The following is a 15,972-nucleotide window of genomic DNA, read 5'->3' on the forward strand; positions in this document are numbered from 1 at the left end:
CGAAACCAAAGATTGTGTCTGTCAAGGTCACTGTATATTTATAATGTGAGTATCTCTGACAGATCTGTCAGTGCAAACCCAATAGCAAAAGATAGGTGCTTTTAAATCTTCTCTGTCCCAGGACAGCGTTCAACACACACTAAGATATACTTCATTGGTGTCTGTTCATTACAGCCCATGGTTAAACCTTTTGTGCACTCAGTCAGATTTGATGATAGTACAATCACACATTGTAAGAGAACATAAGCATCCAATTCAGTAGTCTTGGGTGATAATCAGAGACCAGATTAAAGTGTTGTGGACTGAAGCTTGCTGTGGATTTCTTATGGTATGTGCCTAGGCCTTATATTCCATCAATAATGATTTACCTATTAGTTATGCATTATAACATTCTGTCCTTGTTTTCATCCAAGTAGCTCAATATTAACAAATTGCTGCCATGTCTTGCCTTCTTGTTTTTTTTTTTCAATTTCATTGTAATGGAGTGTTGGCAGCAAACAGGGATTGCTTATGGGAGAAAGGTTTCATGTGGTAGAATACAAATAAAGCTTTAGCCAAGAAACCTGTAAAATATCCCAATGCCATTGAAACGTTGGGTATTTTAAGCATGTACTATAAATATCAGAAACTGATTAAATAAATAAAATTCTCTAAAAATTATTATTATTTTTTTTATTCCACAGTAATTGGTTATTTATAGTTTTAAATAAATGGGCAGCTGTGTAAGTATTGGAGCCTGTTGTGCTAAATAATTAGAAAGAAATGTGTCCATGATAAGGAAATCTACCATTCCCTAAATCATAGCTGTACTCCAAGTTCATTCTTTTTACCAAAAATCTGGGTGATTTTATTTTACAAATTAAACCAATAAAATATCGTGGCCATTAAAATTATACTGGGTGTTTCCACTTTATTTGAAAACAAAGTACACCCATCATTATACAAGTTAGCTGCTAGTTAGGCGGCCATACATTGGGGTACCTGGTTAGTCAGCGTATCTGTAACCCAGTCTGAAGCTGGGAAATCAAGAACCACTGTTCCATGCATCATTAAATAACAGCAAACATCCCAGAAGACTGGTTACCAGTCATTCATTGGTGAGGGATTGTTTTGACAGAGGTCCTTGCAGTTTTAAATTAAACAGAATCTAAATTGAATCACCTGTCTATCTAAAGATGCTCTTATGCTTGTTCACTACTTCCACTGATATTGATATCTTGATGTTATTACTGTGACCCATATCACCTGCCAGGGTAGTCTGATTTTGACGACTTATCAAATCTAACAAAAGCTACATTTTCAAGAAATTTGTAAACTTGTTAATAAGACATGTGAGTTAATAAAATGTACTCAAACATAAACAGAACTTACAATACCCAGACTGAGATATTTGTTTCTGCTGTCCCCTGTTCAGGAGGAATCTAATCAAATACAAATATCCTTTAAGCACTGAAAGGGTAATCATGAGGAAAATAATTTCCTTTTTTTTTTTTTTTGTGCGCAGAGATTAATAAAAAATAGATTTTTTTTTTTTAAATTCAAAACTAGACACCAAACTAATGAATAACGTAATAAAATGCAATATCTGAAGTGCCTAATCAATCAAGTTTTCTGTTTCCGTTAAAAAATGAAGAGAGAATTACATATTGGTGCAACTGTCTTGAAAATATTCCCCATGATGTCAGTGTTGCATGAGTAATCACACCTTCACCGCCTTTTGCTCTAAGACATCATTGACATTCAGCTGTTAATATTGTACTCATAGTATAACACACTGAATCCATTATCTTAAAGTGTCAGCAGTACAGTTTATTGTTTAGTTTATTGGGAGAAAGACACCATGTTTTAATAATTATCCTCATATTTAACATTATATTTGATATTTATGCACATGAACAAAACAGACTTAACAGTTACATACTACAGATAGTGCATGTAGCATTCCACAGCATAACTTAATTAATGGACAATGTATCGAATTTCAGTCTGGCTGGTTATAAACCACATTTTGTAATTTGAGAAAAACTAATTATGCACAACAGTTGCACAGAACACATTTTAAATGTGTACAAATGTCACTGACCAAGATGTTTAAAGAAGCAAGATGTATTAAATTGTGCAGTGCCTACCTCTCCTGGTTTGTTTTATCTTAGGACTCAGCATGCTTAGTCCTGGGCTGAACTCTCTCCAGTGTTCAGCATGCTGTTCTTCTGCTTTGCAAGCCTCTCACCCTGTTGCACCTCATCGCTGTGGATCCAGCCCCAGCACCAGAAATGTCTCACTAGCCTAGTGCACCAGCAGACCCACTTTCCTGACCACTCCCACTGCCGGTCTGAGGTTGATGACTTACATGCGCTTAGATAAACCCTACTGAATAATTTATCCAGATTGGAATTAATTCCACTTCAAACTAACCATTAAGTGTCTGAGTGATTACTGTCAATAAATCACTGGAGCAGAAACAAAAGGGCTGGGTCCAGCTTCCTCTTTCCTTCCCCTAATTGGCTGCGCTCCAGATATATTTGTCTATTATAGCAAGCCGTTAGTGCAGGGGTGTTTGCATCCTTCATCTTTCGTTCCAGTCCTGCAGCATGAAGGTTTTAACTGTGCCAGCAATCAAATCAGTGCTGATCTGCAACCCTATGCACACTTTATTACAGGGGAGGGAGGAAGGCATTATGCAGAGACAGCACATGCAGCAATAAAAAGCACCATTCCATTTGGGATATATGATATCGGTCTTGTTTTTTTAGTACCATGAAGTTAAATCAGCCACTGTGAATCTCAGAGCCACCCTTTTTTGTTATTGTTTTGCTAAAATATATAATCTGGAATACTTTTGAAATACTGAATGATCCACAGGGGAGATATTTTATCTATAAGCAGCTTCATCTCCCTGCCAAGCAAGATAATTGACAGATCTTCTGAACGTCAATTATACAGAACACACACACAAAAAAAAAAAAAACTATATTGAAAGAAAGTTATAATGTGTGGCTGTTTCATGGTCAATAAAATTTATAAGAATAATAATATGAACGATGGCTTGTTGTCCATTGTAATGCAGTGGTAGGGGTACTTTATATTCATTATATATCAGTGCATCTCAGCCAATATGTACAAATGTAATCATATAAGACCTTCATTATTATATTACTCCTGTTGTTATAATGTATAATTTAAGACAGCTGTCATTCTTTATAAAACACTTTTTAATCAAAAATATCAATGTATTTTCTTTTCACTGTAGATGGATTTGTATTCTTATGGATAAATAAGTAAAAGTGAAATACTGACAGGGTTGTACGGGGTTCAGGGTGTACAGGGTTTCATGGATGATTTGATGAATACTTTCGAACCATATTTATATATATATATATATATATATATATATATATATATATATATTATATATAATCATATTCATATATTATATATGACTGACTAACCATTCAACAAATCCATATAAAACACTTGTTTTACAGTATTTTTTATAATCTTTTCTACAGTAACAAGTCCCTCATAATACTTACACAGAAGACTGTAGTAACAATTTTGCACGTTTATCTAAATACACATCCTGGCAATGTCAGTACTGACATTCCGAAATGCCCTTTGTGGTTTTTACATACCGACTTCAATTACATTCTGCTTTGCAGGCTATTTCAGTCTATTTCTCCCTGCATATACACATTAGAGACAGGTGGCACTATAAAAGCTAATTAATGGAACATGGTAAAAATGTAAATGCATGGCTCAGATGTGAATGTACCATTAGATTCAATGCCCAGTTTTTGAATACTTTGCAGAAAGAAAATGTGTTGGCTCAAAAGTGGGTCTACAGTACACGGATGCATAAACTGCAATTCTTTCTCAACTGATTAGAATGATGTTTCAGTGTTTTTTTTTTTTTTAACAACCACCTGAGACCCAAGATGTTTCAAATAATCAAATCCCAATTTTTTTTTCCTTCGAAAACAATGCAGATGCGTGAATACACCCCCTTACGCTGAATGACTAACCAAGCTGGAGTGCAGTGTTTTTTGTTTGTGGAATCGCTGTTTTGCAGAGTACTGAGAGTCTGGGAGCTGTTGCCAGAGAGCCAGCATCACCACCCACTGCACAGGAACCGGACTGCACAGCACAGCACATCAAAGCACCACCCACTGCACAAGAACCGGACTGCACAGCACAGCACATCACCACCCACTGCACGGGAACAGGACAGCACAGCACAGCACATCACCACCCACTGCACGGGAACAGGACAGCACAGCACAGCACATCACCACCCACTGCACGGGAACAGGACAGCACAGCACAGCACATCACCACCCACTGCACGGGAACAGGACAGCACAGCACAGCACATCACCACCCACAGCACGGGAACAGGACTGCACAGCACAGCACAGCACATCACCACCCACAGCACGGGAACAGGACTGCACAGCACATCACCACCCACAGCACAGGAAAAGGACTGCACAGCACAGCACAGCACCACCCACCGCACGGGAACAGGACAGCACAGCACAGCACATCACCACCACCCACAGCACTGGGAACAGGACTGCACAGCACAGCACAGCACATCACCACCCACAGCACTGGGAACAGGACTGCACAGCACAGCACAGCACATCACCACCCACAGCACTGGGAACAGGACCGCACAGCACATCACCACCCACAGCACGGGAACAGGACTGCACAGCACATCACCACCCACAGCACAGGAAAAGGACTGCACAGCACAGCGAGAAATGTAGACAAATATTATAATTTTTATTTGGGGATTGCAAATCCTGCTGCATACCCCGATACCATTGTTGGTAGAGGTTGGTTAGTATTTTGGTTGTTTAAAATAAATATGGCCCGTTTTCTGAGAACTTGGAACATTGCTCAGACTTTGTTTTATTACATACACCACTCACATCCTGATAATGCCCTTTCAAGGTGAGATGGGAATTCTGTTTTAAAATTGCACTTCTACATTTCAAAGCTTGTTTCCACAATAGGGGCATTTACAGTAGTTAATTGGAAATGATCTGATTTTAGTTTATTTCTGAGAATGGCATCCTATTTATTTTTCACAAACTGGAATACCCTGTTTAATTAAGGCCAAATATGTATATAATATACTGCGCATTAAAAATGCATTTACACAATGAGGCTATTATGTTACATTTCATCTCTAGTATACATTTACATTGTCCAGTCATTAGAATTGGAACTACAAAGAAATTAACCGCCCTCCAATAGCGCATCTGAGAGTTTAAAAGACCAACAGCCTTCTGACTCATAATACAATTTGTCTCCATACCAACTGACATCTATTTTGTTCTCGTCTGTAGTGAATCATGGTTATGGGCTATAACAGCCATCTTTATGTGAAACACTGCATCTACTGGATGTCTGGTATTCAATTGTTCAGCATCCATTAGTAAATTAAATCATATTTCAATCTAATTGCACACAACACGTTAATCTAGTTTTCAGGTTTATGCTTGTTACATGCAGTCTTCGCTAAATCAAGTCATGTCATTGTTTGAAAAATGATTATAGGAACAGTATACTATTGTACTGTGTTTATACAAGATATATGTATATGCATTTTCTTAATGAGCATAATTATGCTGCAGTTTCTTATGCAAATTGTACTTGATTTATACAGTGAAGCCCATCTAAGATTTACTCCTACCAGCCCTTCGCTTTGGACTTGCATCACCTCAGTCCTTTACTAAATTAAAATGTGTGTGTATACATATATATATATATATATATATTTCTTTTTTTCTTGAAGTTTATTTGAATTTGAACATAGATTAATAACATTAAAATTTAAGATGCTACTGTACATAGTTTTGTAATTCTAATCCTAACCACTTGCCAGCTGGAGTCTGTGCTGTCATCATGCCATGACTAATATATTTCAAAAAAATATCTCAAAAAAACCTTCAAAATGTAATCAAATAGACAGAACAGTCAAACTGGATGTATTGTATTTTTTTTTTTTGTAAAAATACACAAATTGCATATAAATATAAATTCAGAAATATCAGCAATCTCCAAAACATGTACCACATTTGTGTATGATAATCTCAATCAATTTAAACTCCCCCCCCCCCTGCCCCCCACTGTAATGCCATCATGTCTATGCATTTTTATTTCATAGATACATAAAATGCTTTAAAATATTTAATTGTCTGCAATACAGAGATATATTTCATAGAATAGCAGAAACCTTTTCCTGGAATTTGCTTGTCCTTCTGCCTCCCATTAGGAAAGTGAAAAATGTTCTGCACCTGTGCCTCCAGGTGTATCGCTTGGCATCAGTTTCATGTTTAAAGTAGATAGTGGTACCTACTGAGACAACTTCAAATTGCTCCATTAACAGCCATCCTTCCCAAACTAACGATAAAATGTTCATCACTGCTAGTACTATAACCCAAGCCTCATTGCTAATGACTGTAGTCAATAGAGCCCAAAAATGTGGGTCAAATTTCAAGTAAATATAGTAAAGTGCTGAAAATGTAAAAATCAGATGAGCAACGGCAACCCCCATAATAAAAAGGATGAAGAATTGATGATTATTCTTGCCTATGCAGTTCTTTAGAAAAATGCAATGATGGTCATACTCAAGTACACAACAGTTGCAGAGTTTACAGTGCTTGGCTCGTTCTGGTTGAAATACCTAAAACAAAAGGCAAATATGCATCTTTATTCTGAACGGTGAGGCAGACAAAACCAATTGGTTTATTTGTTTAACAGCTGTATGAAAAACATTGTATCTGAAATCTCAATTACTGCACATCAAGGTTTAGAGCCATAACAAAATACAGCTTGACTAGCTTATATACATGTACATAAAATAAAAAAATAAGTTTTCAGTTTAAATACTTACAATAGATATGGTTTAGTTCAACGTTTATAGTTTCTAGCTTACTGTATACACTAAACCTTGCTAAAAGGAAAGAACCTGACTTAAAACAGCAACATTTGGTGAATGGATCAGTAGCAAAAACAGAAGTGGTGTATATAACCTGCAGTAGATGTGGCTTACCTCACAATAAACACAAAACTTGCTGAGATTTTCATTTGCATCCACAAGGTCAGCAATATTTGAAAACTTTGTTTCTGATTCATCGCTTTGAAGCCGCCCTGGATCCTTTGTTAGAACTACCTTAAACATCCACAGGATGCCGCTGAAGTGAGTGGCTGATACAAGCAACAGTGTATTAGCGGGCCAAAGAGGTGAACATGGGTTAAGGAAATGCTAACCTTCAGTACAATGTTATAAAAATGCATGCATTTCACTTTTCAAACATTACAATGATAGGAATACTGTAAATGCACTGCTATTGTTTATTTTTACAGAGAAATATGGCAGAAAGTAAAACAACCAGAAACAAGAAATGCTAAATTTCTAATAATCTTCTTGCAGAATGACCAACACAAAATAGCCATTACAACAAAGGATATTTGGTAGGATCTTGTAAAAGAAGCAAACCAATGAGTGAAATATTCCAGCAGCAAATGTACCCAAGTATGCTGGATTTGGCAACCTGCAATAAAATGTCACAGATTCTAAAACGTGGATAAGGCTATTTACACTTGTCTAAAGAATGGGTTCCTACCGGTAACCCTAATCATTGGGTTTGCTGTTGATTTTCTATGAATTACAAATGTGTCTTTTTTTTGTTTGTGGTTTTTATCAGTTTGCAGTATGTAAAATCTCCATGCATCAAAACATTTAGTAAATCCGGCACAACTCAAATTCCCAGATTCCTCTCCATTCTCAAATTGTTTCAAAAGATGCAGCAAGTTTATATTTATGTTTTAAATAATTCAGATCAAAACTTACCTCTGAATGTCACTCATCCTATGGTACTGAGAGAATGTTGTTTTTGCCAACCAAGGGAAAACCAGTGCACAAAAGATTCCACCATACTTGCCCAAAGCAGATGAAATAAGGAACACAACTGAGGCACTGACACCAGGGAATAACAGAGTCCAATAGTACATGCCTAAAAATTACAAAATGTTTTATACAGTACCAGACTGTAATTACATTATTGCAATGTCTGTACCTTTTCTCAAGGTGTCATTTGTATTCTAACATGAACCTTTTTGTAAACACATTTATTAACTACAGGATAATTCACAAATTTTAATCTTTTACACTTAGAAAAACAAAAATAGAGCTTGCAAGTTTGGATATTCAGTACAACAATGGCTTTGTGGAGCTTTATAACAGTGTATGCAATTTAGTGGTCTCTACTGCCCTCTAGTGCAAAAACAAAATGTGATTTCTATGACAAAACCAGATTCTGCCGAGTCAACAGCCCGGTTTGATTTACCCGCCCCAACTTGAAAGTATAATTTTCACCATTAACTTCCGGCTTTTAATAATCATGTGCAAATAATGCCCAAGGGGAAATATTTCAGCTCATGTGAATAGACAAAAATGGCTAAGTAGTTGCTCTGTGCATTACTGATTCAGACAATTGCTTGCATGATCAATGATGAAGGTTCGACGGTTTCGAATCAGATGATAGACTCCGCAGTCTGATTGATTGCGCTTTCCTATTGCTATGGTACAGTCAATACTTTTTTTGTTCTTTGACACTGCATGTGCTTGTAACAGGCATTTTGTTTATATTGAACATTTTAATGCTACAGTGCTACTTTGGACTCTGTGTTAATTTATTATATTGTGTTGTGTTGTGTTTTCACACTGGACACTCGAATTTCTTACTTACAGAGATTATGTAAAGCCTTTTATTTTAGTGGAATGATAACTTCACACACACACACACACACACACACACACACACATATATATATATATATATATATATATATATATATATATATATATATATATATATATATATAAATGCAGAGCTTTTAAATTGAGCTCTTTTCACCTAAATTTGTGGTTTTTCATGATGTGCTTTTGCACTGTGCACTGTAGCTTTAAAGTTTAATGTTTGTTTTGTGGAAATTTTTGAAATGACAAATCAGTGGACATACTGCAGCAGTTCTGAATTGTATTTCACCAGTCATTAAATAGGTTCACTGCACTTCTTGATTGTATAAAGTGACAGTGTACTGTGCTCTACCTTTGAATTTTAAGCATGCCTAATTGTAAATGTAATCTATCTACCTAATGTTAATAATGCCTATAATTCCCCGCTACCCCACACACACTTTTGCGTTGACTCGGCAGAATCTGGTAATTTTGTATCATTACTGGTAGAACTGCTATCCCAGCACCCTGCCTTATTCTATTTTTTTGTTGTATAAAATGCTCTTATATTGAGACTAACATTTTTCATAAATGTTGACTTCCAATTGCAGTATTACTTTTTTTTCTTTAATCTAATCACAAATTATTTAAATCTCTACATTATCAAAAATTTTGTAAAATAAAATACAACAAAATCCTTACCATAAGACTCTCTGGGTTTCCGATCATGTGGCTCTTTGCTATATTTATTTAAAACCTTTGCAAGTTCTTGGTGTCTAAAAAAGAGAAACATAAAAAAAAAAAAAAAAAAAAAATTATATATATATATATATATATATATATATATATATATATATATATATATATATATATATATATATATATATATGTCCTTATATAATCTGTCCCTTATTTTCAAAAACTCAAAATACATATGGTTCCGGGTTTGTTATAAAATCAGTAGCAAGCACGGTTGCAAAACAATGCACAAACCTGTATGTTCTTCCTTTATTGGCAATGTCAAGTGGAGTAAGTCCATTCTTCGCTTTTAAATGCAGATTACGGAATCCAACAGCTTGCAAAAGCAGCCAACTTATTTCTATTGCACCTTTTTCAGCAGCTATGTGCATGGGGGTCATTCTTTGATTATCAGTAGCATAGGCTTGACACCTCTGTACAGAGAAAATATTCATATTCATGAGGTGACTGACTGAATACCAGGTACTTGGTCTGACTTGTCACACTTAACAGTTGAATTGTTAAAAAATTCTTACAAATAAATGCCTTAAACTTTATTAAACAACATCTGTGCACTTATCTCCCATTTTACTCGGCTGTTAAATGATCCTTATTAATGACAGGTGTTCTAAAACCACTGCAGGGTGATGAAACTCTTCACAAAGACGCTCAAGGCCAGCTCTCAAATCGTTATTTCAATGAACCACAATGATCATTTCAGACAAAATAAGGTAAATAAATTAACAGTTCCAATATTACGTTGTAACACATACCATACCACATAGCAGGGATGCAGAACTCTGGGGGATAGTTCAGTGTGAAAGTTGGAACACTTTCAGGGGAGAAGCTGAAGTATAATTTTAATTAGATTTTACAAAATATGTATCTCAAATAGCATCTGAAATAACTGATGATTGGAAAAGTAGGCAAAGAAATACTTAAAAGAAAAATAGATACATACACTGTTTCTCAATAAATATTTCACAACATAAGTGTTTCCAGTTGAAGCGGCAAGATGCAGGGGTGTGAGCAAACACTTGTCTGTATCACAAAAATTGAAAGTCCCCAATTCCTCAAGGTATCTTATGGCAAATCTGCAATGTGGGAAAAAAAGAAAAAAAGAAACATTTGGAAACTGCTTTATTTGTCACACATTATTTTTGGAAAAGCGATTATGTTATACTAATGCTATATTAATCAAATCAACACTGTCCCACTGCCTTTCACTTAAAATTTAATTGTATACAAATGATAGATCAATGAAAGCTGAAATAACCTGTAACCAAATTAACATGTTGCTGCAGAAAACAGATGAGTGCTTGTTCAAGTTGCTTTTAAGGGTTAACGGCTGTAACTCCTACTTAGTAACACACTTGTCTTGCCAGCACCTGTATACAGCATCTGTGTGTACTTCTATGTATATATGCATCTAAGTGGCTGTAAAGAAAGTACAGTGAGTATATGGCTAGGTCTTATAAAAAAGACTTACAGATTTCCACCTATCACTGCATGATGAAGTGCTGTCTTCCACTGATGGTCAGTTAGGTTCACATCTGCTTCATACTTGAGCATTCGGTGGATAACATGAACATCACCATGTCTGAGATAATAGATAAAGCATGCTTAATTACAGTTCCCTTCAAATTTCTAAATGTAAACACAACTTAGCTTGCAAGCAAGTAGCAGTAAAATGAAACGTTATTAATATTATATAGCAACTAACCTGCAAGCAAAGTGAAATGGTGTTTGGCCTGCATCATTAGGCAGATTAGGGTCAGCTCCATGCTGCAGAAGCAGTTCTACCAGCCCCCTGTTCCCCTGGAATGCAGCGTAATGAAGGGGTGTAAATCCACTCCAGCCTACCAGAACAGGAAGACAAGCCCATCAATTCAAGAACGGTATAAGGGTCAGCCCACATCATCTCCATACCAGTGGCGTGTTGCCTCAATAACCCAGGGCATTTTTAATAATTAGAAAAAAAAAAAAAAAGTTAGAACTAGTCTTAGAACTACCAAAGGATTAACATCAATGGTGGATGGACAGATTTTTAGAAAAATCTCAATTGACTGACCAGTACCTTTGCAGGTAGTATATTCTAGAGGGAGAGGGAGAGGGAGAGGGTCATTGTGAACTATTGTATTTTATGACCCATGGAGAAAGAGGCTTATGACAGGGCAGGGTGGGAAAGATCAGACTAGTACTAGACCGACTTTAACCCGGCAAATTGTATTATAAAACAGACTCAGGGTAACGACTAGCTTTATATTATTATTATTATTATTATTATTATTATTATTATTATTATAGCTTTAGTCATTCAACACTATGTCAATCATACATGGCATGATTTTATTTTTAATATCAAGCGATTCTTGATCAAAGACTCCATTCTCACTAAATCCTGACGCTCTGGTTGAAGCCGTCTTGCCTCTTGAGTAATGCTGCAACTTGTCCTAACAATGCTTGGCTGACAAAATATTTGATCCTGCGTATTTGAAGTGTCATATTTTGCGATTTGAACTATGTAGGCTACAGCTGTTTTTCCTAAAAGAAGCGTGTTATATCATCTGCAGAGTAGAACCTTCATAATCAATTGCTCCATTAATTTACACTCTTACCTTTACGCGCTAGGAGTGACTGGTCTTGCTGAATTAAAGTCACGCAACGCTCTAAACTTCCTCTCTGGACGGCGTCAAAAATATCAGTACCGACCGAAATGGTTGAATTGAGTTCCATAGCAGAGAAAACAAAAATGGTTATGTTTGAGTTGCAAGCGTAATTAAATGAAAATTAGATATGCAGGTACGTCTGATACATTATGTGTATTTTCTTCTTCTTCATATTACTATTGGTAACCGTTAAGAGGACATACACAGCTACAGTAAGGCCGTTTGAGACGCTGTTCCCAAACAGGGAGTTTCCGGCCCGCCCCCGGCAGTGGTGTAGGCATCACGTGACAAAAACAACCCGGAAGATAAGCATAACTGGAATGATAGTTGACACCGCACATGATAAAGCGTTCAAGTCGTGTCAGTACTACAATACTGTAAGTTTTTTTGTTTTTTTTTTTCCCCAGAGGGAGTTACAGAACATACCGACATACCGCCCCGAACGTGCGCAGCTATGTTTAGACAACAGAACCCGTCATTTCAGAGTCCAGTAAACCACTAAGAATTAAGACATTCGCGCACCCCAGGTGCAATGCAAGTTTCAATTACAAATGGACTAACAGGTGTTGTAAACAATTCTGTAGCCGCTCAGAAATATGTATCCTCAATCACTGCGCATCCGTAAAATGAGATCGTCCCACACATGTCTATTTTTTGTTTTGCTCGTGTCTGAGGTAAAGTACGAGTGATGTGCAAGCGCAGCAGTTACCGGTTGCATTTTGCAATCATTTTCTAAGTTTTTCGACAGGCCGGCATTATTTCTTTGCGATGTGTATAATCAGATATAGTTTGTTTTCATTAAAAACATCTTTGACATGCGCATCTATAACAATTATAGCAATAATAATAATAATAAAAAAAAATCGAAATACAATTTGAATTAGATTTTTTTTTGTAATAGTTTTTTTTTTCGTCTGATGTGTTATTTTCAGGTACACGTTAAATAAAGTGTTACGCAGCGCACTGCGCTTGCTCGCGCATGCCTAAACAATGTCTGTTTTTGGTCTTTTATATCTTTTTTTTAAAAAATAATTTAACATATTTTCCAGTCTTTTACATTGTTGTTAGGTGACGTATCATATTTTGCAAACCATTAAGAAAATGGTATGCGAATATTTATCATATGTAATACATTGGGTCTTGCACTTTTTTTTTTACTTGTGCAACTGTGTGGTGGGCTCATTGTGTTTGTAGTTAATTGTTTTTTTTTTTGTTGTTGTTTGTTTGTTTTCTTTTTAGATAAATGGATTGTGTTTCCAAGTTAAGTTTGCAAAAAAAAGTGTAATTAATGGTAAATGTACATCTGTATGACAATAGGAAAACACCCATCAGATCGCAATTGATTGCACATGTACCAAAATCCGACAGTGTACTCCTTTCGAAGTGACGGTACCACTTTCTGACATTACACGGTTCAATTAAAAAAAGTTTGGGAACCCTTGTCCTAATATATGATTGTACAAGCAAATGGTGAATGCGTATCCCTACTATCCACCTGCGTGATATTATCCTGTTCTGTGTGTTATTAACATGCTAACAGGAGTGGCATATTGCTTCTTTTCTTGAGACTGCAAAAATAGAATCTTTGCACATGAGAAAATAAATACGAGATGTTAGGACTTGGCATATAGAACGATCAACTTTCATGTCATTTTATAATAGAGATAAAAGTAACTAGGTAGAAGGAGATGGATAATCCCAGTATAGCTGGCACAGGCAGAACAATGTAAGTAGCATCATTGATATTTCAAACTGCACATTTACCAATACAATTGTCAACAACTTTAAAGTGGTTATAAGTAAAAAAATAAATAAATAAAAATAAAAAATAAATAAATAAAAAGTGAAGTATGTCACGGTTACATACACTAGCTGTATTATTATTATGGTGTGATTTGGTACTCTACTATAATTGCAAGATTTCCTTCATTATACATATAATATACCCTTTCAAACATATTCAGTATGCTACTGTGTTGAAAAGCATTGTTTGAGCTAATGTTTTTATTTTCATTTCCTCTAGATGTCACTCTAGTTTAAAAAATACATTTATTAAAAAAAAAAAAGCTTTTGCAATTTGACACTCAAACATGGATCAAGAAAATGTTAATATTATTTAAAATGTTTAATATAATTATGAAGATGGTATATAATTTGTTTGATTGGTGTATTTGTTATACTGTGTGATGGATTAAATTATCCTAGCATACATAATTATTGCATCATATGCTCACTCCAAAAGAAACATCTTTTATATACAGAATATTCCAACCAGTTACAAGATAAGTATACTTTCTTTAATCCATATTTAAAATTGAAGATGATAATAAAAAATACTTTGTAAAAATATAAAAATGTAAAGTCTATGTGCTATTTATTGGGTTAGCACCCTGCCTATGTAGAGTAAACACTTTGCATGTGATATTAAATATTGGAAGGGGAGAGAACAGTACTTCAACTCAAAAGCATGATGCAGGTTTTAACACTTAAAATTTGACATATTGCATGCACATATCATACTGTTTATTTATTTATTTTTATAAAAATGAGAACTGGCAAAATCTTTCATTGATTGTGTGTTGTATCTACCTGTTCCTATACATCGCAAAGTATAACATTAATACAACATTTAGTAAGTTTGTATTATTTGTCAAAGGTTACATTAACCAGATGAAGTGATACCAAAACATTTACACTTTTGTTAGGGCTATAGAGCATCAAATCAAACAGGAAATGTTTTTCTCTTTTAATACTGAGTTCTGTTTTATTTCCTGATTTCATAGTCAAAATCAAAGGACTTTAATGCGTCATTAAAAAAAAAAAAAAAAGTTAAAACTGTAGCAAATAATGCAAACTGTCAATATCTTTAAACACAAAAGCATAACCACCACTATATTCTTTACCTCTTCTGCTTTTTTTTTTTCCTCCAGGAAATGAGCCATGTGATTCAGTAAGTTATTTCTTGATCAAAGTTTAATCAAGCTGCAGCCTAAGTTCGAAAGATGGATTAAGAAACAGTTTGTACTTGTATTTCAGTTGGAAATAGTCTCATGGACCGCAGAGATGAATTAAAAAGGTAAAATTATTTTATATTATTGAAGTACTATTAGCTTCTGAGCTGTAGCCAATAATGTAAAAACAACTGTAATGTGTTCCTTTGATTTCACTGCTTTAGTAAGTGATGCAGTAGATGTATACACATGTTGTGCCATGCTTAAGAGAAGTGTATGTAGAAAATGCATTATTAAAAACTAAGTATGGTTACATAATTTCAAATGGTGACACAGTAATTACAGAGAGATCAGCACAGAATTACAGTTTTGCACAAGGGAGCTATTTTTCTTTTGATGAGCCTGTGTGAAATTTCAATAGTAATTATAGATGTGGGCTATATTTCAAGGCTGTGATGTGTAGAAAATCCTCTGCGATGTTAATATGAGCACAGCCAGAGTCTCGCAGAGAGAGCGTTACCTTCCCTTGCCTGTAACATAACAAAGAAAATAATTAGGCAGAATAAAATCTGATGCAGGCAGCATTGATCATTTTAGTTTTAAATCCCTTAGGGCCTTGCTGAGCTGTACCGTATCTAGGAAATTACTGCTGGACAGTTAAGATGCCAACACTGTCTTCAATCAGTCTGGAATTGTGTATTAAATTTAAAACCTTGCGTAAATATAATCTTATTTTTCATTTTAGATTCATCATGCCGTGTTGCCACTTGGTCGGTTCATGCATCTGGGCCAGTGTGGTTTAGTCTTCTATTCCAACACATTTTGTACGAATGTGGAACTCATAAAATCTCATAAATGT

At 35.3% G+C, this 15,972-nt stretch overlaps 2 protein-coding genes across 2 annotated transcripts in view; both read right to left on the reverse strand.

The window, feature by feature from the left end:
- Nucleotides 1-2,782, reverse strand: part of LOC121321507 (rho GTPase-activating protein 22-like) — a 36,247-nt gene extending 33,465 nt beyond the window's left edge. The window contains exon 1 of the mRNA XM_041260491.1: nt 2,130-2,782. Coding sequence (XP_041116425.1) covers nt 2,130-2,163 — 34 coding nt within the window. The 5' untranslated portion in view covers nt 2,164-2,782. The remainder of the gene's footprint in view (nt 1-2,129) is intronic.
- A 3,132-nt stretch (nt 2,783-5,914) lies between these two features.
- LOC121321799 (putative ZDHHC-type palmitoyltransferase 6) lies at nt 5,915-13,018 on the reverse strand. The gene is made up of 10 exons (XM_041261014.1): nt 12,112-13,018; nt 11,217-11,352; nt 10,983-11,093; nt 10,455-10,587; nt 9,749-9,927; nt 9,458-9,531; nt 7,868-8,030; nt 7,486-7,568; nt 7,067-7,257; nt 5,915-6,697 (listed from the first exon to the last, which is right to left on the reverse strand). Exons 1-10 carry the CDS (start codon nt 12,227-12,229, stop codon nt 6,230-6,232), a joined length of 1,656 nt encoding a protein of 551 aa, XP_041116948.1. The 5' UTR covers nt 12,230-13,018; the 3' UTR covers nt 5,915-6,229.
- Nucleotides 13,019-15,972: the final 2,954 nt, after the last annotated feature.

This window comes from Polyodon spathula, chromosome 10 (genome assembly GCF_017654505.1).
Source record: "Polyodon spathula isolate WHYD16114869_AA chromosome 10, ASM1765450v1, whole genome shotgun sequence".
Taxonomy (NCBI): domain Eukaryota; kingdom Metazoa; phylum Chordata; class Actinopteri; order Acipenseriformes; family Polyodontidae; genus Polyodon; species Polyodon spathula.

Excerpts from the sequence above, each read along its gene's own strand:
- LOC121321799 (XM_041261014.1), bottom strand. The coding sequence starts at position 12,229 with ATGGAACTCAATTCAACCATTTCGGTCGGTACTGATATTTTTGACGCC. Across the intron at positions 9,532-9,748 it reads AATAAAGGAAGAACATACAG|ACACCAAGAACTTGCAAAGG; the intron begins GTTTGTGCATTG and ends TCTCTTTTTTAG. Across the intron at positions 7,258-7,485 it reads CTTTTACAAGATCCTACCAA|CTCTTTGGCCCGCTAATACA; the intron begins ATATCCTTTGTT and ends ACCCATGTTCAC.